Here is a 27,227-nt window from a genome sequence, read left to right on the forward strand (position 1 = left end):
ATAAATCTGTAGTTTTAGCTTCAAAATGTGGCCCATGGTGCTCCTCCTAGTTAACCAACAGTGGCGCACAATACAACCTTAGTCATCTACATTAGGTTATTAAACTACTAAAGAACTGATTTCATCCTTTTCTTTCATAATTTTGCTGTGCAATCACAGTCTGCTCACTGACAAGGACCAAAGCCGAGCACAGTCATACCAGGTTTATCCTAGTGAAAACCCACACAGTGCTGGTCTCCTTTTTATGATCATTATTTTTTATGTCCATGAGACCGATCTGTGGATAAATGATTTAGGCTCATAAGAGAGGGATTCAACATTTCTCTGAAGACTTAAAGATGTAAACACACTAAACACAGTCCCACAAGATACTGAGTTTAAACATTTGATAACAGTTACTCGGTTAAGCAGAAAACTGAGTGGTTAACTTATCAAAAAGTAAGTAGCCTGTAGAGTACCACTGATTACTTTATATTTTGTCTCTAAGGAACCAGACTTCCCGTGGGTCTTTCAAAGTTTTTCTTTTGAAAGTGGCTGCTTCTTTAGCGATTTTCAATCCAGTCCTTGTACCCGACCATTGTCAGAGGAATGTTTGTGTTGTTTCAATTAAGCCACTTAACACTAACATATGAAACATTTACAAGGGATCTACCAGTGTTGCATCTTTCAAGTCAAACAAGGACTGGTTTGGGACTGCACTTCAGCCAATGCAAACATACTGCCAATGCAGTAAAGACATACAATAGAACTATCAGTCATGGATTGGCCTCCCCAAAGCCCCAAACCTCAACATTATTGAAGCAGTGTGGGATCATCATGACAGAGAACGAAACAAAAGGTATCTCTGAATGTTGTTTAAGAAGCCTGGAGAAGTATTCCTGAAGAATACTTAGTATCACTGCACCCGATTTACATTTTCCCAGCAAATTATAAAAAAAAAATAAAAATGGGTGACTCAAGACTTTTGCAGAGCACAACATAACTGCGAACTGCATCTCTTTTTTGGGATGTTTGACCAAACAGGCAATCAGATACCAGCAAACTTGTATTTTAATACCATCTACATCTTAGCGGTGCATGGGTAGAGGCTTTATGGGTTAAAAAAAAAAAAAGATCAGAGAAGCAGCAGTTTTTGTAAATTTTATTGTGAAAAATCAAACAGACTGCTAGATCAATATATATATTGATACAATGTTAATGGCCAGTAGTTCTGTTCAGCTGCAATTGTGATTCTTGAACCATGTTGGAAGTCTGCAGTTCATTCAGCCCACATGACAAAGACAAGTGAAAAAAGACTGCCCTCCTTTGAAGCCCCACCCAACCAATTATTACCTTGTGGTGTATAAAAAAAAAAAAAAAAAAAGACTTCTTACTCTAAAAGTGAAATAAGAAAACTAAAAATACAAAACTTTGGTCTGCTTCCCTTGACTGGCTGTTTTCACAAATTCATTTCAGCCACAGAGGGCAGAAACAATCAGCTGTTTAAAAACTTAAACAGAAAAAAAAAATCTACAAAAAAACAGGTTAACCACGCTCCTATTGAAGAAAGATAATATCAATGTCATCAAAATAGGAAAGTTAGCCCAGTACTCACATTTTTGTCAGTTGCTTATATTGTAGCTGAACCTCTGCTTCAAAGGCACGTCAGCTTTTACCTCCCTTACTCTCACGTCTTACATGTACAATGAAAACAGAACAAACACACTGACCTTAAATACAGAGTTAACCAAAATCAGAAAAAAAAAAAAAAAAAAGGAAAACAACTAGACAAGTTTGAGCGTACTGTGTAACAGCGATAAAGGACTTCCTTCATCCAAGCGCTGATTCGTCCCTCCCCATCTAATCAAATGTACAGTCTTCCCACACTCAAACCTTCACTGCCCTCAAAACAACCTACACTATCTCTGTACTCTGCGCTGTGCAGCTGGTACTTGTTTATGTAGGTATGAAATGTATGCGCTGTGTGCATGTAGTGGAGTGGTCTTCAGAGGCCAGCGGTTTGAGGAGACGAGTAAGGGCGCGTTAGTTTGGATTCGTGGGCCTTCAGCGTCCCAATGGCGTCCTTCACTGCGTGATAGATGATGTTCTTCACCTGAGGGTAAAAAAATACAACAAAACAGTGGTGAGACAACACCAGACACAAAACACCTCACACCGATAAGAAATGATAACTTTTCAATGCTGCTGTGAGAAAAAAAAAAGTTTTTATTATCTTACTTTGAACAGTATCATCGTGCTTTTCCTTTTATTTAACAAAAACATAGCATTGTTATATGTAAACACACGCTGTGCTGTGTTTGACTATAAAACAGAGACAGAACAATCAGCTTTTCCCAGTGAGAACTCTATAAACATGCTGCTGCGTTATAGTGAAGAATGGCCTCTAATATAAACATCCACCTTTGTAACAGTGTATACACTCACTGATCACTTTGTTACACCTGTTCAGCTGCTGGTTTATGCAAATATCCAATCAGCCAATTACATGGCAGTAATTCAGTGGAGCTACGTGTGTAGACATGGTCAAACTGAGTATCTGAATGGGCAAGAAAGGTGATTTAGGTGACTTTAAACATTTATCTGCTGGGATTTTCCCACACAACAATCTCCTGAGCTTACAGGGAACGGGTCTGAAAAAGTCAGAATTTCAAAGAGCATGAAAACATGGATCCATCCAACTTTAAGCCACTCAGTACTAGGTGAGCAACACTGAAACAATCTCACAAAGCACTAATCATCTCAAACAGGTTTTTCAAACATGACCAAGAGTTCACTGCACTCAAACAACCTCCACAGTTAACAGATCCCAATCCAATAGAGCACCTGATGTGGTAGAACAGAAGATTCCCATCATGGATGTAGAAACTGTGTGATGCTGTCATGTCAATGTGAATGAAAATCTGAGGAATGTTTCCAGCACCTTGTTGAATCTATGCCATGAAAAATTAAAACTAATCTAAAGACAACCCCATTACCAGCCAGGTGTAACTAATGAAGTGTCCGCTGAGTGTGTATATATATACACAAGGGTTAACAAAACAGACACAAGAGTGTATGAAAGGTGAACAATATAAATTGTGCCTGTTTCTTTAAACCCTTCAATTTTTAACACTTTATAATGCTTCTCAGGCTTCAGCCCCAGTTTATAGATGACATACTGGTAACCAATCTTAATTTTATAGTTTTTAAATAACTGTCAGCAACCAATAAACTCTTTGTTCCAATAAAAAGATCATAAAACTGTGAACACAGAGTTAAGTAAACTATAGCCTACAGCTTCAAGCGACACAAGCAAACATCGTCCTCTAGTATAAACCATCCAAATAAGACATAAAACTACACACTGAGAGGAAAAACACACCCACCTGGAGTTTATCTTCATGGTTTGTGTGAGTAGTGGACAGGTGTCTGAACTCCTGGGTCAGCCTGAAACAGTGCCTCACATGCTCGGGAGACACAAAGTCCTCCGCCACCTTGATACAGCTGTACAGGTTGTGCACCTGAGTGTGTAGAAAGGACAAATGTGTTCATGGAGGTGTGAGAAAAATCACAAAAAACAGGCAGGTCTGTTGAATCACAGGGTATGTGTACAGCTCCACTTTTCATATAAAAACAGTCTGACCTGGTGGGGAGCTCCAGCAGGGATAAATACAGCATCTCCTAAGAACTGTACAATGGCCCAACCCTGGACGCCATATTCTTCGTAGAGCCTGCGGCGGAGCACCTGGTCCAGGTACCAGCTCTGGTCATGAATCGGGTCGTGATCTGGCGGGTTCTCTTGACCTTGTTCTTCTCCCACCTGTGAAAGGTCAGGACAAGCCATTGCTTAGAAAGAATGAGCTTTTAAGTAAAGTTCCCCGGCTGGCTAATTTTTGTTTGTGAACTTTAATCATCTTCTGCAGAAATCAAGCTATCGTTCTACCCCAATTTTATTTATCCAATGACAATCCTGTCCTCACAGTTTATGGTTACAAAATGTTACGGCTACAGCTAGCGACAAGCCAGCCTGAAACAGATCTGCCGGCTTGCTGACCTTGCGAAGCAGCTCCCTGATTTTCTCTGCGTCCTTGGCAGCATAGATGTGCCAGAGAGCTCCAGGCTTCTCCTTTCCCTCGTGCACCCTCCTCTTCGTCATTTCATCCACATCGCCTTCCTCAATGGTGGTCAAGACCTCTGGAGACCAAACATAAACAAACAACAGTTGTAATCAGCACTGTCTCTATAACAGCTGTAAGAGAAGTTAGTTTATTTGACTTTTAGTGGCCTTTTTAAATTAGCTTTTGCACTGTGATTGTTAAATTTTTCCACAGCACTTTAAACACTACTGTGTTTTACTCGATTCCATTTCCATGAATGACTAAGCTAAGTGCTGGGACAGTGATTGGAAGTGCTAAATCTACATATTTTTTCTTTAAATAGAACAATTTCATTCATATACATCCATCACAGACTTTTTCTTGGCAGAAACGGTGCAGGGATGTAGTTCTCAACTGGTGACAAATGACCTAAGAGGACATCAATGCTGTAAGAGTTTTATTCTGAAGTGCACTAAAAGCTCAGAATCTGCATCTTCCATGACACAAGCATGCCAAGCAGCAGGCCTGTGTGCTCATGGGTTTTCAATGAACTGTGACCACCGTATTTCCTCAAATACTGACCATGACTTTTATGTACCTCAACTGCTGAAGCAGGTCTGTATCAAGAGGCAGGTTTACTTTCTAATGTCTTGTTTGTTTTTTTAAAAAGATATTTTTGGTCTTATCTCAGTAGGAATACTTTTTTTAAGTTAGTGCATTATTGTACTTCAAATTAAAAGCCCTTTAGTGTTGCAGTGCACAAAAACACTTTGATTTTAAAGGCATACAATAATACAAGAGAACCCAGACAGGCTAATTTCTACATGCTGATCACGTCCCCCAGGCATTATTGGAGGCGCTCCTTTTAGCTGAATAAAGGTTTTCACTTGAGAAAATACGGTAATTAATATAAATGCGGCTTAAGCATTCATATTATTGAGATCCAAATCTTTATCATTATTATTATTATTATTATTATATTTAATAAACTATGTTTCTAGTGCATGAAAGCATTGTACATTTCCTAACTACTTTTTTTGGAAATATGTCGCTACTGAAAATGTAGATCCTGTGGTCTGACCAGTTGAGAACTACTGGGGCAAAGGACAGGACAAGCTGCAGACTACACAATCACATTTATGACACATAAACATTCACAGCCTACTGCTGACTTACACAGCATCTAAAACTACTGCCTTAATAAGAGTCCACTGGACTCTCGCCATAATACTGACAGACCTTTGATTCATTAACACAAATCGAAACAAACGCGTGTAATAAAATCCGTCGCATCAGTGGACTTTCATCTTTCCCTCACCAAAAACCTGGCTGTGGTCAAAGTTTCTCATTGAAATCTAAACGTGTTTGCATTCAGCTGTAATAAACTTGCCCGTGTACGACTGCAGTTTTTTTCTCTAGTCCATCATAAATAACTTCTTTACAGCTATAAGTTCAGCTCCAAGGCTACAACAGTCCTTTTATGTTTATGTTGTTGGGGTCTTTATGTATAAAAGGAAGGATACTAAGGATTTGTCTTAAACCAACTTACTAATAATGATGTGCTCATTAGAGTAATATTCTTTGGACTGTAATCACAGTGCAATAAAATAAATCCTAATAAAAGTTTTAGGTGGTTTAATGCTTCAAAATGAAAAGAAACATCCGGCTGATTCTTCCTAAACTTTTCCACTGAACATTGAAAAAGCTGGGAAACTAAAGCACAATAACCCATCCAGTTTTATCCTGCACAGAGTGGCTTTCCTGACTGCACCCTTTCCACTTCCTGGTGGTGACCCAGGAAGTGGAAAGGGTGAAAAATATATACAACTTAAAAAGAAAGTAGTAATTTCAGCATAATTAACTTTTGAAAGATAAATCACCAGCTGGATGTGGAGGTTCTATTCCTAATGTTCTTTTTTGCTAACTTTGCTCAATAAAGCATAACAAATCTCTTCCCTCTACTACTCACTTATGTCTTTGTATAAGTTTAAAACCTCATTAACTAATTAAGAATATTAGATAAGCACACTACAGGAAAATGTAGTTTCCTACATTTCCTACTTATCCCTAATTGCGTGTGTGCAGGAGCATGAGAGTCACTCAGATGAGTGAAAAGAAGCCTGCAGAGGGGAACAGGTAATGCCAAATCTAGATGCCCTTCATTCAAACTTTTCTCCCACAGGGTAAGGACCAGAGCACAGTGCACCCAAAACTACCAAATCTCCAACCAAATGTGTCACATTTATCTAACCCAACACTGAAAATACACAGAAGGAAAATAAAACAAAAAACACGGATCTCCAGAGAGCAGCAATGCGGAAAATTTAAATGCCATATGTGGTTACTTAGTTTAATAAAGCGTGTATTTACACAGAAATCTGGAAAAAAGCGTACAAAAATGCAGCAGCAGAAACTAGCAGACTGTTCCCAGTGCTCTGGCCCCTACTGCACAGATAACAGAAGGATGGAGTGGAGGAGTGAAGAAGGGGAGTTAGTCAAGAAGAAGGGCATGCTACTCAATTTATACAACTGAAAGTCTACAGACCTTTGCGTCCAGAGATTTCTGCCTCTGTGAATGAGAAATTTTGCCACAATGTAAATGAGCAAGACCCACTGAAGGGTCTTATCAGAGTCCAAGCCAAGACAACTAAAACAGTGTAGCTATAATGTTTAGGATGAGGTTGTGGAAAAACTGACAAGGTTGTTCAAGAGCGATAAAGTGAGGAATGAGTGATGAAGTGTTTCAAGAAGAAAGTTTGTTAACTTGTACTCCACTTAATGCTTCACAGGATAATATGGCTTTAGTGTGCAAGGTGTGTAATATTGTTACAGAAATACTCTCACATTACAAAAATTTGTGTTTTTGGAAGTCAGGATGGATTTCAAAAACATTCATATATTACAGTAACACATTTTTACTATCAGGAACAGATATACGTGTAAATCTCACTGTCACAAGCCTGGAAAATAAAACAAAACCCTGACATTTAAAGCTTATTCCCACTTATTACTATAGCTGATTAAGTTTCTCTTTGCTTATATGGTTTTGCACGTTTACTTTTAAGCCATAAATCTGACAGAGACTCCAGATATCTGACCTGTAGTGCTAAATCTGGATGTTCGGGGTTATTTACATGATGGAGTCATACCAGCTAATGTACACTGTCCCTTCTTAAATCAAATGAGCAGCAGAGGCAACAGCGTCGGAGCACCAATGTGACTCTCTTCCATTTACGGAGAGACCACAGAGGTAAAATTTTTAGCTCCTATTTGGTTCATTTTATTGGAAATCGGTTAAATTAAACAATCCTGATCTTCAATGAGTTTGTTGAAGACAGAAAGCAAGACCGTAAAAAAAGGAGACAAAGTGTGTTTAAGTCTACCAACCTTCCTCCTGGTTGTTTTCTCCGTGAGGGATGCCAACATAGACCATGACGTTGACCGCATCAGACACATCCAGGTGGAGGTTAGTGGTTCCCACCTTCCGGTCTTCAGTCGATATTAAGCCTGCAGGTTAAAATAGAGGGAAAAGAGTGATGCGAGATGAATAAATTATATCGCACATAAGAAGAGAAAGACAAAATAATTCCATCAGATGTTGTTCTTACCATAAGCGTTGTACATCTTCGGTCCAAGGTCAGGACGCACAAAAAAGTTAGGGAGGCGCGAAGCGAGATTTAGACGACCGTCTCTTTTTGTGTACTCGGGCAAAGGGAGGTTGTCCATTAAATTGTCGAACCTGGGAAAGGTACAAGAGACATTCCCATCAATAACAGACCTTACATAAATACAAACAGGCAGAATTTACAGCTGCAAAGCATGAAAATACAAAGAAGAGATAAAATCAGTTAGCTCCTCTATGTCCTCTATGTGTATGAGCGAACAACCGCAGAACATCACTGAAACGCTTTCTCTGTAAATGTTTGTGTTCCTCACCTTGTGGGCATCATGTCCCTGAAGTCTTCACCTGGAGGCCAGTCCTTTAATTTTAACACCATGGGCAGGCCATCGGCATCTTGCAGTCGCTCTGCATTCATAAAAAACACATTTAGTGACATCTGTCCAGCATCAGAGAAAAACATGCTAGATACAATAATTGGTGATCTCATGGATCCAAGTAACAAATAAAATAATTGAGGAAAAAGAGAGTTTGGATACTCACTGGAAATAACCTCAAAGCCATCCCAGAACTCTCGCACCTTTACATCAGAGATAATAGCACAATTTCTACAATTGACCAGGTCTACATCCTGGTCTCCAAACTCCTCGCTGAAAGCATCAGGCCGCCACAACTCAGTCTTCAGACGTTTATGTATCCCTGACACCAACACAGGCTGGCCACAAAGCAGAGGTAATCAGACAGTAATGGGTGAGTTACATTAATCAATGCAATAAAATTTCAACCCATAGCTCAGTAACATCCATCTCCGCATAATTTTAACACAAAAATCAAAGAATTGGATGAAAGATGAAGTTATGCTAATCATAATTCCTACCTGTCCCTGCTTCCAGCACTCTCTGAAGATCTTCCAGTTGTTGCTGTTGCTGGGATCCTGTAGGCAAAGGAGTCGGCCATCACAGAGCCAGGAGTGTGAGGTATGTGGCTCCAAAACGCTAAGGCCCATTACGCCGTCTTTGCGAGACCCTAGCGCTCCGAGTTCTCCGCCTTCAGAGGCCCCGGTGCGACGGCCCTCGGCCTTCTTGGTCTCCACAACTGAGGCGATGATGTGATCCAGGAAGTTTGGAAGGCTGCTCTTCAGCTTGTCACTCTGTCAGGTCACATAAAGATTTTGGGTTACCCAACAATGTAGTTTTATTCGTAGCTAGCCGATACTATTGTTGAAGGAGTACAGTCTCAGTAGTTTATACACTAAAACTTACAAAGAATCAGTAGATGGTGGTAATTTTTTAATGATTTACTCCACAACTTGTGCACTTCAGAAATCTGTTGCTTGCTTGCTTGCTTGAAATACAACAAATTGTATTCCTGTTTTCAGCATCTAAATTTCCATATTTAAATGGACTTGAAGTATAATTTCAAGTTCAGAAACTTAGCTGAAGTTTTTGTGTTGATACATGCGTTTGAAAAAAATTGATCAATACTGTATCATCATATGGAAAAATGAAAACATTTTACTTACGCCTGCTGAGGTAAAAACAGAGGGGAATGGTACCCCACTCTCTCCAGGGCCTTGGGGCAGTTTTCCTGGTCCGGAGTTGAGCAGGTCCCGGAGACTGGATCCCTCAGGTTTAGACTGGGCCATGCTGGAGCCCAGTAAAAGGCTGTTAAATAGCTTAGGGCTAGAAGCAGAAGGCTTTGAAAGAGCACTGAGGGAGTCCAGGCCGAAGGGAGGTCGACTGTCTCGACTCATTATGGAGCGAAGCGAACCGGATTCTGGAGAAAGATGGGAGGAAGGAACGATGTTATTCAGATCAGTTGATGTAATCTTTTTCATGCACTAAGATTTTACACACTCAACACTTGTAACCCACTTCTTACTTACCCTTGGTGTCATCCTTGGCTTTCTGTGTGGCCAAGTCTGCCAGCCAGTGCAGAGCAGAGCTGTTGCCTTCTCCTGATGAGCGCGACTCCTTGACAGAGGACTGTGTGAGGTTACAGGGGGAGGACGTACCACTGGTGGAGGTACTGGTACTGCCCACACTTTCTCCACCCCCACTGTCTGACGATACTGGTGTCTGTGTGGTTTCTGTTTTGATTGCTGATGTTTCTCCCTCTGATTTTGGAGTGATGCCAGTACCAGAGGTTGCACCTGCGAGGACACCCCCACTGCCCGGTGTGGACTGCTGAGACACACATAACAAGATAGCAGAGTCGTCAGTTTAGGAGCTTTCAAAGTGTAGACATGAGAAAAGAAAGCTCGTAAAGTTGTAAAACTGTACCTGTGAAATCCCATTTGGGGCAGTAGGGCGCACTAGAGGCTTAGTGTGTCGATTGGCACAGGGACAGTTGGCTTTAATACCCCACTTGCCTCTTGCTGAGTGCACCATGTCTCCTATATTGTAAAGAGCTGGAAGAGAAGGACAGTACGATCATCACACCTTTTACTGTAGCAATATTTGATCACGGGTAACATTTAATGTTCCTGCGATGGGGGAGTTGATCATAATGTACATGTTACCTGTTCCAGGTATAATTTGTGTAGGCATGAGGTTTTGTGGCTCGTGAGGTTGGCCTTTGGCACACTTCAACCAAGAGAAAACTTCATCCTCCGGAGTTTCGTCTACATCTGAAGGAAAGAATAAAGTCAACCATGTATTTCCAACACAATAAGCTAAATAAGGAATAAAATAAGACACACTAAACAGCCCTAAAGTTACTCTAATATCACTCCAGTGACTCACCCTCCCTTGGCCTGTTCCTGCGAAGCCGGTAGCAGTCCAGACACACTCCAAACCCACATTTACGACAGACCCAGTGGATGTTGAACAGGGTGGTCTCACACACATCGCACATTTCTCTGACGCCTCGCACGGCACGTTTCCAGGCCACTTTCTCTGCAGGACAATCAAAAAATAAGCGGATTAGACTCGTGGCAAACAAAACTCTAATGCGAAAACATGAGCTTGGAGAGATGTCTTTATACTTACGGTGAGGCTCCACCATCATCATGGCCTCCTTCTCAGACATCACCAACTGACAAAACTGATCTCCCACATTGGCCAGGATGTACTTGGATGTGTCGAGGTCGAGGCCCTCATGGACAGCGGGCACAGGTAGCCACAGTCCCATGGCCATAGAATCACTCTGCTGGGGACTTAAGAAACCTTCCACACGCAGCACACCTTTACGAGTGAAAGCCAGCCTAGTCACGAGCAAAAAGAGTAAAACATTAAGGTCAAAACACACATTTTTTTTTCAAAAATAAAGAAATGCATAAATAAAATTATAAAGAAAGACAAAGCTGCGTGATCCATACCTTCTGAAGTGGAAAAAACGACAGGCTACGTTCGGATCATCATCGTCGTCGCTCTCTTCGCCCGTATTCCGATATTTCCGATAACGCTCCAGGCGGCATTCGCGGCACTTGTGCAAGTGAGGGGCCACATTGATGCAGGAGCCATCTTGAAGAAAGGACTCACCAGACTGCTTTAGACGACGCACCTTGCTCTGATCTTTAAGTACAGACTGACCCACTGGAAAAGAGAGTTTAGTGTTACCTCTCTTGGTAAGCTTGTTTATCACCATTTTAAAAAGTGAGAAGTGGACAAGTCTTACCTTTGAAAGGCTTGTTACGTGGACGGCTCTTAGCGGCCCCCTGGACCTTATTTTTCTGCATGATGGCTCCATCCTTGGCAGAAACAGAAGGTCCTCCTGGGATTTGACCTTTCTCCAGGCCCTCTTCATTATCACTCAGATCTGAGAGGTCACTGTTGCTGCTGGACTCGGAGTCATGTTTAGATGACTGGCCTCTGTCTTCCAAGCTAAACTTCTGAGACTGGCTCTGGTCGAAGGGCACGGGCACCTCCTCCATTCCGCCAGGGCCAGCGTTTCCAAACATCGGGCAGTCTGAGGTGGATGATGAAATCTCGCTAACATCTTGCACCTCCTTTGTCTCAGTCCCTTCACTTTGTAACGTCTGAGATGAGGCTGGTGCCGGAGAGGGGGAAGTGCTGGTTGAAGCAGCTGCTGACGATGCTGGGAAAGGAGAAGACAGAATCCCCTTAGGTGGCTCTGCCATAGTGAACAGGTTCGGCTTGCTGTCCAGCGCAGGACCCATGGACTGTGGCTCGGACCCAGTTAGGCCAACGAAAGCTGTGAGGGAGGATTTTTCCCCGTATGCCAAAAATGGATTAGCAGACTCCTTGGAGTTCTGTAGAAAAAGGTTCTGGTGACTCTCTGCAGAATTAAAACCAGACTGCAGCCCTAAGCCAACTACTGAACTTCCATTATTACTGTTCTTTTTAGAAGCACTTTGGGCTCCAGAGGACACTGCTGGACCACCCACATTTAAGCCAGAGCTCCGTCCTCCTGGAGAGCCCCCCATGCCCTGAAAGGGTGAAGATGATTTGTTGAACACACCATTTCCTGTTTGCTGGACCTCAGGCACTTTAGGCTGCTCAGGCTTTTTCAGCCCTTCAGTGGGGGCTGCTGGCTTGAAAAGGCTTGGAGGCTCTTTACTCAGGCTCTCAGACACTGCAGTAAAGTAATTGGTGTCCTTGGATTGGGTCTGATCAGCAGTTAGATTTAGGCTGGTGACAGACTTCTGCGACATGCACTGGAAAAACAGGTTCTGGTCTGGCTTAGGCTGAGCCTCAGTCTTTGCTCCACCAAAACTGAAGCCAAAAGGCTTGGGAGCATCCTGAGAGGCTGTGGTAGTGGTAGGAGCTCCGTTGGTCTGCGAGGTAACATCTCCAAATACAGGAGCAGTAGGTCCAGCTTGGGACAAACGAAAGCCTGATGCCGTTTTAGATCCCTGAGGAACAGAAACACAACACGGTTAAGTCAAATAATAGAGATAACAGATTGCAAAGAGCAATTTGTTGGAAATGTACAGTATTAATGGTACTTGTTACATCATTGGTTTTACCTCCGTCTGGCTTCCCCAGTTAGAAGTTTTAGAGCTAAAACCCACAGAAGCTGAAAGCGAAACACTGGGAATGCTGTCTTGTGACCAAGAAATGGTGACAGGTCCTGGGGAAACAAGAGCAGCTGTTTTGGAATAAGCTGCCTGGTTGCCCTCCTCTCGTTCGAGCTGGGGGGATGAGGAGGCCTTGGGGGCTGGTGCTCCAGGAACCAAGACTGGCATCTGGCCTAGTGAGGGAAAAGACGCAGTGGAAAAGGGGGAAGGGGCTGGTTTGAGGGGAGGAGGAGTGGGTGTAATGGTGGTGGTCGAGTCTGCTGCTCCCTGCGTGGCGACTGCGCGACCGTTTTCTTTGATGTGGCCGGGATAGCGAGGAGAACTAGCGTTTGACTGGTCCATCTGGAGCGAGGAATTAATTGTTGGGGGCGAACCTCGGCCCTGAGGAAAGGTTCCATCTGAAGAGCTTCCATTTTTGGTTGTGCTGCTGACTCTTTCACCAGAGTCTCCAGCCCAAATCCCCATCGCGTCCACTGCAGTTTTGCTGGTGTCGCCGCAGTTTTGTGCGTCCGCTCCGGTATCTGCTGCTCCTTTAAACCGTTTCAAGTTCAAGTCATCCTCACCTTCTGAGGCAGTCCTGCGTCTGCGTCCGCTGTCTCCTTTCATTGTTTCGCTGTCCTTCCTTCGCCGCCCATTCTTGCCAAGCTAAAGGCAGAAAATATCCAGAAATAATTAAAAATCTAAATCTCAAATGACTTATTAACTAAACATACAGCACACAGCATGAGGAGAGTTTGATGGATATCGACTACTGAAACAACCCTACCTCCTCCTCTGTCAGCATGACGTGTATCACACGAGGATCAACCATCTGATTTTCTTCTCCCTGCAGCGCAAAAAAAAGAAAAAAAAGTGTAGTCATTAAGTAACATTTATTTACACCATGAACAGTAGAATTTATTTAGGCAAAACATAAACATTACCTTATCCAAGGTAATCTCCATAATGTGAGAGATAGGGTCGTGCTGTGAGACCAGTCCAGTGGCCCAGCACTCTTCAAACTCCGGCTGGTACACACGAACTTTGCGTCCTTGAATGGTGTATGAACCTGAGGACAGGTACAATGGGAAAACAGGACTTGAGAGAATTAAATCTACATCCCTCACATGTCATTTAAATCTGCCAGACAGATATGTTGCTTTTAAATAAAACACAGATGGTTTTTATTCTGAACTCAAATTCCTTCATTTCTCTAACAATACGGGTGACAGTGTCCAACCTGAGGGCCAGATCGGCTCTGTGAAAGAGACCAGCCCAATAGAGGACTTTGTAAAATGTGAAAAATACAGAGGAGGGCGGCATAATATTTAGGTCTTCCACTATAATTTGCACTAAACAAATTGCAGCAAAGGTATCGCTTCATAGGAATAGTTGTCTGCACTGTTATAGCCCATTTCCACTAGTACCTACTGAGGTCAGATGGGCTTGACTCAACTTTAAGGATTTTCCAGTAGGTGGTGGTACCTGGTACTTTTTTAGTACCTACTCAGCCGAGGTTCAAACTGATCTGAGGTCATCTGAAAACAGACTGCATGCCACCGATTAGCTAGTCAGTGGGAAGCTAATTAACCCAAGCAGCTGTGTGCCAATGTGCTTGTCTGCGTTGCTGTTGTGTAAATCACTAAACTACAAAGCCACCCAAACGCCACGTTTAAGAACATCAAATAAATCATAACCAGAAATTAATAGGCTTAACTTAAGTAAGTGCCACTGATTAGGACTCCTTTCAATTTTAATTATGTGACAAACACCCTTAATTGTTTTGGTATGTACCACGTCCCAGATGTGAAATCGAGATAAAGGAAACTGGTGAAGGTTGAAACTTACCCTTCCTGAATATCTCCTGCAGTTCAAAGTCAGTACGCCAGCTGGAGATGGCAGCCTGCAGAGATGGCTGCTCCAACAGCAGAGGGTGTCTAACATCTTTATCAACCTGCAAAAGGACAGAAACCAAACTGATCTGAAGCAGCGCTCGCAGTAGAGCTGAAATGTAGAACAAAACATGTATGCAGCTTCACCCTAGATTATTAAGTAAGAAGCACTTAATGAAAACAGAAAATAATTCAATTGTTTTACATTTAAACATGTCAGTGACATTAACATGTATCCTGAGTGATAAATAGTCAATCTGTTTAATGATTGCATGAAATAGAAAACACCAGACGCTAAATCACAAAATGTTGTTGGTACTGTTTGATATACAAGTTCACAAACTTCTTTAACAAACGCTAGAATTTTTGTATACCTCAAACCTTTGGACAGTTTTGTTGTCGGGCAGGAACTCAAAATTCTTGTTTCCAAAGTACTCTACAGGAACCAAGGATCCTAAACCAACTCTGTCCACCAGAGAGCGGAAAGTCTGTGGAAAAGGCGAGAGCATGTAATGAGATAAATACAGGGCGAGAACTTACATTAGGTTTATTCAGTTCAACAACCAAAAGGAGTAACAAAAGTATGCATTTATGCATTTTTTTTGTATGTTATACAATTTTGTAGATCAGTCTAATAGTCCACCACCAGTTACTTGCCACTATATTTGGTATAATCAGCACCTCTGTGCATTTAGGTGTGCAGACATGGTTAATACAACCTCCTTAAGTTCAAACTGAGCATCAGAATGGAGGAAAAATGGTCATTCAACTGACTGAATAAGGCATGGTTATTGGTTGTTGGTGTCAGACAGGCTGGACTGGGTATTTCAGACAGTGCTGATCTACTGGGATTTACCCACAGGACCATCTCTAGCACTTACGGAGAACGGTCTGAAAAAGAAAGTTGCCAGTGAGCAGTAGTTCTTTGGGTAAAAACGCCATGCTGTTGTAGACTGCTTGATAGAACGGCAACAGTAACTTGAACACCCACTTGATGAACCAAGATATGCAGAAGAGCATCTCTGAATGCAGAACGCATTGAACCTTGACGCAGATGGGCAACATCAGAAGGCCCTTGGGTCTTATTTCTGTCAGCTAAGAACAGGAAACAGAGTCTACGATTGACATAGGCTCACCAAAGGATTGGAAATATGTTGCCTGGTCTGATGAGTCTCAATTTCTGCTGGAAAATCAATCGGCAGGGTCAGAACTTGGCATAAACAGCATGAAGACATTGATCATTCCTGCCTTGCAGGCTATTGGGTTGGGTTTAATGGTGTGGGGATATTTTCTAGGCATACTCTAATCATCTTATAGTAACAGAGTATCGTTTAAATGCCACAGCCTGCCTGAGTACTGTTGCTGACCAGCTCCTTTTATGCCCACGGTGTGACCATCTTCTGATGGCTGCTTCAAGCAGGATAACACACCATGTCAAAAAATCTCAAGTCACGTCTAACTGGTTTCCTGAACATGACAATGAGTTCACTGTATTGAAATGGCCTCGACAGACACCAAATCTCAATCCGATAGAGCACCTTTGGGATGTGGTGAAACAGGAGATTTACATCACGGATGCATTAGATGTATGCATTAGTTCTGCAGCTATCAATTATTTTAGTTATCGAGTGTTCGATCAATTATCTGATTAACTGAATATTACTTTGTCATATTAATGAGCAACGATAAATATTCAAAAGAGAGGAAACTGATCTTTCAAACTGCACTACTAATTGCAATTTCTAAAATGGAAACCAATGTTTTAATAGTTTAACTGAATACAACGTCTGCCAAAACAATTCAAACCTCTCATTGTATTTAAATATCATATTAAAATCATATTTTAAAGAAAAATATTTCTTAAATCCAAAGTAACAGTAATTTAAAAAAAGAAAAAAAGGTATATACACGACCTAAGCTGAGGCACAGAATAAAACAGCCTTTACTCTTTCTTTCAATGTGTTCTTCCATTAATAGGAGGCAAAAAGAGTTCTGACTGTACTGCATCACCTGGACGTAGTGTTCAGTGGGTGGGTGTTCAGGCGTATGTGTTTTCTGTGTGTGTGCTCGTGTGTCTGTAAATGATGACTGCAATGAAGAAAAGCAAGCATGTCCACATTTTTAAAACTGAAACTGGGCTTTTAAATGCAATATTTTCTACTGCAGAAAACAGACGTTCTAACGGTGTAGATGTAATAATTAATGGTAATAGTTGATGTCAATAATTCAGTGTCCATGTCAGCAGCCTAGAGTTTTACAGGCCCATGTATATTTTTACTGGCCTGCAGTAAAAACATTTTAAATATTTTAAATCACAAATGTGGGTGACACATTTGTGATTTACAGGGTGACAAGTGAGCGCTACCAAGTTGTTGGATTAACCCAAAGCATTGAACCAAAAAAATGCATCAACCATTTTTTAAGATTATTGAAGAATGATTTAATGCAGCTCTAATGTGTAACCAACACATCTATAGCAACTACCAATAGGAACCAGAATATTTCAGGAATGACACCATTACTTTGTTGAATCTATGCCATGAAATATTAGGGACAGTTCTGGAGGCACTGGAGAAGGTGTAACTAATGAAGTGGCGAGTAAGTAAAGTAAACTGGCCAATTCAAAACCAAAACGTCTATGAAAGGGTAAAACAGACTGCACATTGACCTGGCCTCGGTTGACTTCTGTTTACTATCTGGAAGATAAGTAACATAAGCAGTTAATGATGTGCTGACTTTCCTGTCTGCCCTCAAGGTGATCATTAAGCCAGTTGTATACGTATGTACTAAGAGTCCATGCGTGAACACATGCAAGCATTTTGCTTGTTTTTTTGTTTTTTTTTTAATGTGCATGTAGACAATGTTTTGCAATTGCACTCAAACCGTGCAGATCATTTTTTGTTAATTCTTTGTCATACATTACATCAACATTTTGGGACCAGAGTCATTTTCATATAAATAAGAAAACAGCACTCTCACACTGATTACACAAAGAAATATAGAAACAAATAATACAATTATAACATGCTTTATGCATTTACATTAAACATGGATGCTTTGATCTTATGCAAGTAAAACATCAAGCACTGAATCAAACTCCATAGTAATTGACTCATTTTATTGTTGAAATTAAGCTATCATTGCCAATATCCAGCTGCAAGTGTTAGCTGTTCAAAACACGTACGAGGTGATGGTAACCTTCAGATTGGACATTATTATACTTATATGCAAATGTGCACTGCAGAGCGTACAACAATGACTAAAATAACTCCAAGTGTGGATGTGGAAGGTGAGCAACATGTAAATGGCGCTTTAATTTTTCTTTGTCTCCTCTCAATGAGTCGGGAGACACCAGTGTGGGATCAGGTGCACACTTTATTTTCAAATGAATTTCAATGACCAAAAGAGTTATCCAACTTCCATTCACTTTACATTCCAAACATAAATCTGATCTAAGTACAGCTCACTCTACTCCTCATTCACAGTTGGAGCCCAGACTATTTGGGTGGTTAATGGTTTTGCTTGTTTCCAGCTGAGCACTCACCAGAGCAGGCCAGGCTGGTGCCGAGGCTCCGCTTGTGTCGGTAACGTCGCTACGACGGGCCCAAACAATGGAGTCTTCTACCAGCACAGCTTTCACCCCCTCGTCATACACCTGCACCCAAGAACAGCGCTGCGAAGCATTCTCAAACTCCACAAATACCTGCAAAATCAACCAGAACATACACACAAGGACTGTGAAGTGATGAAGCAAGTGAAATTACTGCAGACTCTAACACTTTCAGGAAATCGCAAGTCTAAACAAACAAAGCAAATCTGATTCCTTAAAAAGGTATTAAAATATCAAATTTGATACAAAGTTAATTAATATATTACCATCACAGGATGTTAAACTGTATTTTGGTTTTGTGAATTAAGTGAACTGCATGCTCCAACAGGTTTATATAACCTATATGTATAATATGTGTAAAATATGTAAAATCCACATTTAATTGAACTTAAACTTCAAGGAGGCTGAGTACTGCTAGAGGAAAACTTGAGATATCTTTTGTTATGTTTTCAGGTTAGCCCTCAAAACCCCGGGCTGCTGTTTGGATTCTCTAAGTGAAAAAAACATCTGCACATTTACTCAGTAACTGCTCCTTTATGCATCATCTGTGGAAACCATGCTGCCCAGCCCAGTGAGAAATCTGAAAAAAGATGTGTGATTTGGAGAGTAAATAACAGCCATACAAGTATGAGTCAGTCAACACTCGCTATAGTAGTGAAGAACACCAAATGGTAAGTCCACTTTAGTTCTTGCAGTTCTGGGTACTACTCTACTATGAATGTGCCCTGCTTGAAAAATAGCACTGGCTGTGGATACCAAGAACAAGATTAATAAAACTGTCATATCTGTCCAAATGGTATTAATTTCATTTGTCTTTTTCCCCAGTAACCATAACTGTATTTGCTAGTTCTGAAAAACAAAAACAGAACCAGACACGGGATATTACCATCACAATTAGCCTTAATAGTAGTCATTATGGCTGCCACGATTAGTCGACTAGTCAGGATTACGTCAACTATCAAAATTGTCAACGACTAATTTAATAGTCGACGTGTCGTTTGAAGCTTTTTAAGATCCCAAAAGACGCAGAAATAAGTAGTAGGATTTAAGAGTGTAATAACGAACTGAAATAGAAGATGGCAGCACTGCACGTACAAGGATTCCAGCTGCCGTTAAACCCCGAAGAAGAAGAAGCAGTGTCTGGTATCGTGGCTGTGTTCAAATTCAGGAACCGCAAACTCCTGAGCCTGCATTTGTAGGCCAATTACGTTACAGCAACACGACGAAGGCTGTTCAAATTCGAAGACTCCTCCAAATCCGCCCTTCATTTCCCCAGATTTGAAGGATGGGTCGGATGTATCTTTCGTGGCCCAACCTATCCCAGAATTCATAGCGCGGCCCTGCTCAGTTTTCTACAATGGCGGCAGCTACTTAGTTTTAATATTTCTGTTATTATTCTTTCTGGGTCAAAAAGTAAACTTTTAACATATTTTCAGGCGAGAATGTAGCTGTGCAAACTTCAAATATCTGCTCGGTTTATCAAGACATCACATATTTTCAAAAGCACTCTGACGTTTTTGGAGATGTCTGTTACCCACCAGCTCGATAGCTAGCCGGGGTTCAAGGCTCACTAGAGACGGTGAGACTCCCAGCAAATAGTTTTCGAACCCACCTCCGTCTTTCGCTACTCAGGTTAAACATGATATATAAGTCACTTAGATAACTTAAAATGTTATTGTTTGGCTTTTTTCAGTGTTTTATTTGTTCCTGAGTAAATCGGTTAGGCTGAGATTAAAGTTATAGTTTTTACACAGCTGAATAAAGTTCAAGCAGACAACTGATTATCAGAAGTGTCAGATGCTCGAGAATATACTCCGGTGTCCTGTTATATTTAAGATAGCAATGAGCAGATGGCTGAGTTCATTAAACTCCACCAAAACAATATATTTAAATAAAATTTAATAAACTATCATCTTGTCTTCATTTTTAGTTAGCACATATCTTAAACACTTTAAGCTGTAAGCTAAGGATAGTTATATAAGAGCAGATATTCTGGTGCAATAAGCTGTACGTTTTACGTCCAACTGATGCATGATCTGATTAGTCGACTAATCGCAAAAATAATCGGTGACTAGTCGACTATCAAAATAATAGTTTGTGGCAGCCCTAGTAGTCATACTATTTTTCTTTGGAGAAAAAGAATTGTAGATGCTCACAAAACACGAGCTGGATATACAAAGTTATTAAAGCTGCTCCAAGAGTCAAGAACTGGAGTGAGAAGTGTCATCAAGAAATTCAAAGATTGCCACACAGTACAGAACAAGGACAACCTGGTGAAACATTATGCACACTGGAAGCGTGACCTTTGGCCACATGAGATGAAACTAGAGCTTTTTGATCACAGACACTCAGCTTATGTTTGGAGAAAGAACATCAAGCTCCCAGTGAAACATGGTGGTGGGAGTATTATGCTGAGATGACGCTTCAGTGCTTCTGGAACTAGGAATCTCGTCCCACAGAATAGTGAAGAAAGAAGGATACGTAAAGATTTTGAATGAAAACCTTTTTTACAAATGTAAAAAGAACATTTTCATAGAGACATGATTATTCCATCATCTGTTACTTTATGCAAATATGCACAATGGTTGATCGTTGCCAAAGTTCACATTCAAATGATCGGCTACACAAAGTGACAAAGTAAACATAAGAACACCCGAGCTCCCACTTCTCACAAAGGACTACAGCTGTTTAATGGAGATTCCAGTCTTCCAGACTCCCACCGTCTCTTCTTCTAGTCACATTTGTTTACACTTGAGGTGGGAATATTACATCATGTTATTGATTAACACTATCTATGAAACTGATCGGCAACGACTTAGTTTTAATAGGAAAGGTTTCCCCTAACCTTTTAAGCAGTGCATTTGCATAATGACTGAAACTAGCACCAGTGATAAACAGTGGGCTGTGAGGTCAGTTTCTTGATCATTAATTTGCAAGAGAGAATGAAAGAGCCCGAATGGCAGCACCAGGTACTTGTAAGCTGCCCCCTCGAATACAAACCTCAAAAACTGCCTGTTGTTCATTTGTATAGCATCATGAAAATAAGCATCTGTTAGACTGATGTGACAGATTGATGTGACATCGGCACCTGATGTTTTAACACACCCAAACTGGGAGTTACAACCTGAGACATTTTGTGTGCAGGGGCTTTGTGCTTGGGAGACGGTGCTGGGAAAGTACAACGCCTTCAAGGACTGATGCTAGGACTGCGCCTCTTATTGTATCTTTGCCACTGGAGCCCCTCTCCGCTCAATCCCACACCTAGAACTACTAAGGCTTTTTCATCCTTGGCGTTGGGTCCCACCGGGAGCTTGAATGTGGACCTTTGCTCCAAGCCGACTGGCGTGGAACTCGAGCTGGAGGCTTCGCTCTCACTGAAGGTTCACCCACAGCAGCAGTGGATGCTGCTCTTGCCCGGCGGCAGAGGAGCAGTAGGACTGTGAGATCTAGTTAGTTTGGGCTTGGTATGACGTCTGGCGATGATGTCACGCAGTGCCTCTGTTTGCTTCTTCCACAGATCAAAGCCTTAATGGCTTTGATTGATTGCCCAAATAACTCGGCAGCAAATACTCAGCCCTGTCATCATGCACATATCATCACAAGTCAAGACGTAAACAGAGGTTTCCTCTTCTAATATACGCGGAGGGAAATCCCGTACTTTATGTGTTGTACCGAGTGAATCAGCTGAAAGGGAACTATAATTTTATAGGTGAAATGTAGCCGTACTTATTTGGATGCCTGGACATATACTCTGAAGGCAGCAAACTTGCAGAGACAATACCAAGCAAACTGCTTAACCTCCAGGTAGTGATGGTTTGCCACTGTGCAAGACAATTCATTCTCAAACAACAAGGAAAAACGTTCCAAAACCTTGGTACATCCCACGCAAAAGGCAACAGATTTGCTAACTTTGTCCATGTGGCATCAAGCTTTACAGTAATTGTTCAGATTTTAAGGTTTTGCTGCACTCGTCTCATGCATCTGCAGCCTTCCAAATACAGTACTCTATGAAATCCACAGATCTCGGTGTCAAAAGCTTTCACAGGTCCAAATAAATCACAGGTAATAACCGCTTGTCTGCAGCACATATGGAGAGCATTTGTGCCAAGTAAGTGATCCATGATTTCCATGGTTCTTCAGTTTTACTTTTCCAAAGGTAACAAGGAATAAAAATCACCAACATGTCAAGGATTAATGACTTTAAAAAAATTTAAATTTAAATCAACCAAAACCAGTCTCTTCTCAACTTCATCAGATATCTTCACAATCTGGTGTTTCTCTGTATAGACAGGTGCATATGCATTAATGACTAAATACCTATACTCCACCTCCATAGTGTTAGACTGCAACTCCAAACTACTGTGGCCCTGGAGCTTGTAGTGCATCCACCACAGCTGAAGGTCTAGCATCACCACCTGCCGTCCAAGACAGTGATGTTGGAGTACATGTGACAAAAGAAGCATCCTCTCTGGAGAATTATCTGAATGATAGAGGGCCCCTGCAACAGCAACCTGGAAAGCGATCCGGTGCGTAGGGAAAACAGAAGACAGGACAGCCAGGACTAGCAGGTTCGCAGCCACTGGAGTTTCATGGTAACTGCGAGGAGTCTGTCCACTTGTAAACTGACTGCAAAGAGACTCAGTCTCTCAGACAGACTTTGAAAAACTGCCAGATACAACAAAAAGGCCATCTGTTTCCATTTATACAATAAGCGCCATATGTTAAAATCATGAACTGCCAAAGGTCTAAAATGCAGGAATGCAGAAACTTTACTAAAATTAGTTTATTGCTTGATTTTAGTCACTTTTGCCACTATTCTGACAATCTGTTTTTGTCACAACACCAGCTGCAACAACGTGGTTAGTACTGTTTTAGCTTTTTAAGTCTGCACATATAAGTACCATGCTCCTAGGGGATCTAATGTCATTTAATGAAGAAGGAACAACCACAAAGTGAGCTTTGAGTACCCTACCAAATGCCGCTTGGTGCAAAACCTTCTTAATCTAAATTTGGTGTTGCTTTTTATGAATCCAGAGCATACGTTCTTCTTTCTTTGTTGTTAGGATCTGGTCCTGACAGCCTGCACTGACATCTATGAGATAAGATAATCAGAAAGCACGTGTGATAAAACATATCAGACGGTTAAAGATGATAAGAAGCAAAAATTCATAAATTTCTGTATGGCATCTACGACTATCAGTCATCTTAGTGGCTGGATCATTATTGTAATTTCATTTGCCTGCCTATTTAATAAATCTTGTGTACCTTCAAGTCCAGATCAAGCTGGGACGACAGGAAGAGTACCTATGATCAACAAAGAGAAGCCATACTAAGGTTTCTGCAGGTTCACCTGGGGAAGGATCATTAACGATTGCCTCCGGCTGTCTTTGTCTCCACGTTACCAGGGTGCCTGGTCCAGTCTGTCATCAGCAGCACACACTAAAGGTGTTGGATGGCTCTTGGCCTAACCCCCTGTCTGCAACTGAGGAAGGCTTGACTCTCTGTTACTTTACTAGTGACTTCCTTGCAGGTTTTCCAGCTGTGTGGTGCAACTAGGGCCTCTCGTCAGCTGTCTACGCCCAGAGAACACCTGCAGTGGAGGCAATGGTTTTTGAGTTGTTAGTTGAAATATGACCCCAACTAGCCCATATGACCCTATATTGAAGTCACTGGACCCTTACCTGTATTCGCAAATGGGCTCAATCGGACTTAGCTCAGACCTTGTAAAAGGAAGAGAACGTTTATGTCCGATCATACTTCTGATTGAACATGTTCTCATATCCATATCTTGTGGGAAATATGTAGAAAGGTTCAGGGCTACAGGGCATATATGGTCTAGTGTGGATCTAACTGATAAAATGTGTCCCTTCACAGCACGTTTTAATTTATTTATTTGGGTTTCAGTTCAAATTAGGGCTGCCACAAACGATTATTTTGATAGTCGACTAGTCACCGATTATTTTTGCGATTAGTCGACTAATCAGATCATCATCCATTGGACGTACAGCGTACAGCTTATTGCACCAGCAGCATCTGGTCTTATATAACTATCATTAGCTTACAGCTTGAAGTGTTTGTGCTAACTAAAAATAAAGACAAGATGGTAGTTTATTAATTTTTAATGAAATTTGCAGATTGTTTCGGTGAAGTTTAATAAACTCATTGCTTTCTAAAATATAACAGGACACCGGAGTATATTCTCCAGCGTCTCACACTTCTGATAATCAGCTGTCTGCTTGACAGTTTTAGCTGTGCAAAAACTATAACTTTAATCTCAGCCAAACCGATTTACTCAGGAACAAATAAAATACTAAAGAAAGCCAAACTAACATTTTTAAGTTATCTAAGTGACTTATATATATGTTTAACCTGACTAGCGAAAGACGGCGGTGGGTTTGAAAACGATTTGCCGGGAGTCCGGTGTTCTCATGGCTCTAGTTAGCCTTGCCCCCGCCTAGCTAACGAGCTAGTGGGTAACAGACGTCTCCGAAAACGTCGGAGCGCTTTTGAAAATATGTGGTGTCTTGATAAACTGAGCAGATATTTGAGGTTTACACAGCTACATTCTCGCCTGAAAATATGTTAAACGTTTATTTTGTGACCCAGAAAGAATAATAAGAGTAAAGTTAAAACTAACTAGCTGCCGCCATTGTCGACAACTGCGCTGGGCTGCGCTATGAATTCTGGGACACAGCTTCTTCTTCTTCGGGGTTTAACGGCAGCTGGCATCCTTGTACATGCCGTGCTGCCATCTTCTGTTTCAGTCCGTTATTACACTCTTAAATCCTACTACTCATTCCTGCGTCCTTTGTGATCTTACAAAGCTTCAAACGATGCGTCGACTATTAAATTAGTCGTCGACGATTTTAATAGTCGACATAATCGTGACTAGTTGACTAATCGTGGCAGCCCTAGTTCAAATACACTCAAAGTTTAGATAAATTCAATGTTTAAAAGACACTGTGCTCTTTGGAAAGTTAACTTAATATTGACCAAAAATCATTGTAGTGGGATTTTTTTCAGATCATGGATGAGCGCTGCCCTACAAAGAAGAAAAAACATTACAACTACCAATCTATCCTCCATCTTCTTCACTAGACCCCTGACTCACACCTGCCAGCTACACGTCTTTAAAAAGGTTAGCACATAAACAAGCTTTTCACGTTTTTGGACTGATCAGTTAGCCCACCTATTTTTTCAAAGCTCAGATTTCCTGACATGTCCTTACATGTTCACTGGATGGTGGGGCTCTGAGAAGTAAACACCGGTGGCATAAACCCTCCAAGCTGGACAGACCCCTGACACATACAGCAAGGTTTAAAAGCATAAAAGGGTGTGCAGTACCACATGTCCAAGTCCTTTTGTTTTGTTTATCACTGATGGAGCAGGTTATCAGAGCAGGAGACGAACATGGATAGAAGATGTTTTTCATTATGTTTTTATAATTATGCATCGACATGCACGATAAGGGCAGAGCACAGGAACAAGTTCTCACACAAGAAGTAAATTCCTCAGTTTAAGATTTATTTCCCAAGAAAAAAAACAACAATACACAATTAGGAAATGCACACCTGAGGTCAATAAGTAGTATTGCTACTCTTTAGATAAAAGCAAACAAAAAAAGAGGACTAAGGGCTACATTTTTTGTTGTAGCTTGCTTTTTCTAATAAACAAAAAGATAAAACATCGGAAGCGATTACATTTTTTTTCTTAAAACTACATTTTTACTTTACTTGATAAACATCTATTAATGTCAATTCAAATGCATGCTACTGTAATAACCCGCATTTGGACTACAAAGTGCAGCTGTCATGTAGGTCAACCACCGCCACCCAGTTTTCAAAAACTCTCCCAATTTTTGGGCTCGGCAACACTACACTTTCATTCATTCATTCTAATTACCACCCCGAGCAACAGTGTGAATACTTAATAATCTGGACGCAGAGTACGCTCGCAGGGATTCCTGGTTCGCCCCTTTATGAACTTGTAAGGCCTTTAACTAGACATGCCTCAGCCAACTGTGGAAGCTCATCAACCTTTACGGTTACTCTGTGACTGCCGGCGATTTGTTTCAGTGAAATGAACCCTTAGTTAGCTCTAACGTATCGATGCTTTCGAAATTCGTGCTAAATAGTTAACGAATAACACTGGAGCTGGGTGTCAGAGAGCTGAAAAGCGAACAAAGCAAAGGCCAAAAAAAATCCCCGGCCTCGAGTTTAGCTGCGCCCCAGTGGCTGCGACTTGGAGCTAACCAGTATGTCCAAAAGCTAACATAAAATACTAGCAAATGTAGCATCGGTGCTAGGTAAAAATGTGTTCGCTAATGTAGAGCACATAATAAACAGCTGGTACGCTGTGCATGTATGTTAACTGTTGTGTATTTAGCTATGCAGGACGGCATCAGCTGAATGTAAACACTGACCGTTAGCCCCGCTGCAGTGGTTGTTGTTGTCGCCTCCCCGACGCTAACCTCCGGGGCGGCCAGGCCGATGACACTCACTGCCCGCACAGTTCCCCGAAGCCAGTCCCGGGCCCAGGCAGCCTGCTCCGACTCGGATCCATTCGCGGACCTGCCGTCGTCGAGGAGCAAAAGCAAACGCTTCCCTATCAATTCAAGAGAGTCCTCCATGGTTTGCTCACAGGCTAGCTGCCTCTAGTAAGCCACCATAAACAGTGTTAACTTCTCCGCTTGGGATGGGAACTCAAGAAAGCTAAGGTTAGGGTACGATCGGAAAACAGCTTTAAGCTCGATGCCCAATACGGCTCGATTCGACGATTGCGCTGCACCCCGGGGACACGCGGCTGAGGACCGGGTCACGCCAGGAATTCACCCAGTCGAAACGTTTTTGTCCTCGGTGTTAACGCGACTATCCAGCTCTGTCCGCCATTTAGCCCTGCAACAATCAAACGCACTCCTCGTATTCAGGCAGCACTGCGGAGACACGGAGAAAGTGTGCGCAAACGGCGACCTCTAGCGACAGGACCGCAGAGCACCTCAACGATAGCTGCTTTATTTTTCAGGATTTTCCGCAGTGTTAACCAGAGATAGCTGGACCAGCCCAACTACACT

The 27,227-nt window shown here is 41.7% G+C and overlaps 1 protein-coding gene across 3 annotated transcripts; it reads right to left on the reverse strand.

Moving 5' to 3' along the window:
- Positions 1-1,132: 1,132 nt before the first annotated feature.
- On the reverse strand, positions 1,133-27,093 carry kdm3b (lysine (K)-specific demethylase 3B). 3 transcript variants are annotated; one of them, XM_080900378.1, is made up of 25 exons: positions 26,580-27,093; positions 18,092-18,250; positions 14,922-15,035; positions 14,504-14,609; positions 13,600-13,724; positions 13,443-13,502; positions 12,626-13,321; positions 11,314-12,511; positions 11,015-11,231; positions 10,686-10,900; positions 10,440-10,592; positions 10,217-10,324; positions 9,978-10,105; positions 9,581-9,878; positions 9,218-9,471; positions 8,573-8,845; positions 8,239-8,410; positions 8,013-8,103; positions 7,685-7,815; positions 7,464-7,583; positions 6,622-6,645; positions 4,034-4,173; positions 3,623-3,799; positions 3,366-3,500; positions 1,133-2,092 (listed from the first exon to the last, which is right to left on the reverse strand). In XM_080900378.1, the coding sequence occupies exons 1-25, from the start codon at positions 26,784-26,786 to the stop codon at positions 1,985-1,987; spliced, it is 5,409 nt and encodes a 1,802-aa protein (XP_080756504.1). In that variant the 5' UTR covers positions 26,787-27,093; the 3' UTR covers positions 1,133-1,984. The 3 variants fall into 3 exon arrangements, with proteins under 3 accessions (XP_080756504.1, XP_080756503.1, XP_080756505.1); XM_080900377.1 differs by having other exon boundaries at positions 9,581-9,881; XM_080900379.1 differs by lacking the exon at positions 6,622-6,645 and having other exon boundaries at positions 9,581-9,881.
- Between the last annotated feature and the right edge of the window lie 134 nt (positions 27,094-27,227).

This window comes from Rhamphochromis sp. 'chilingali', assembly GCF_963969265.1.
Source record: "Rhamphochromis sp. 'chilingali' genome assembly, chromosome: 13".
In the NCBI taxonomy this organism is placed as follows: domain Eukaryota; kingdom Metazoa; phylum Chordata; class Actinopteri; order Cichliformes; family Cichlidae; genus Rhamphochromis; species Rhamphochromis sp. 'chilingali'.

Coding starts and splice junctions, on each gene's coding strand:
- kdm3b (XM_080900377.1), bottom strand. CDS start 26,786: ATGGAGGACTCTCTTGAATTGATAGGGAAGCGTTTGCTTTTGCTCCTC. Junction 9,472..9,580: donor AGCCAAGGATGACACCAAGG/GTAAGTAAGAAG, acceptor ATCTTTCTCCAG/AATCCGGTTCGCTTCGCTCC. Junction 7,816..8,012: donor AGGGACATGATGCCCACAAG/GTGAGGAACACA, acceptor TACCTTTCCCAG/GTTCGACAATTTAATGGACA.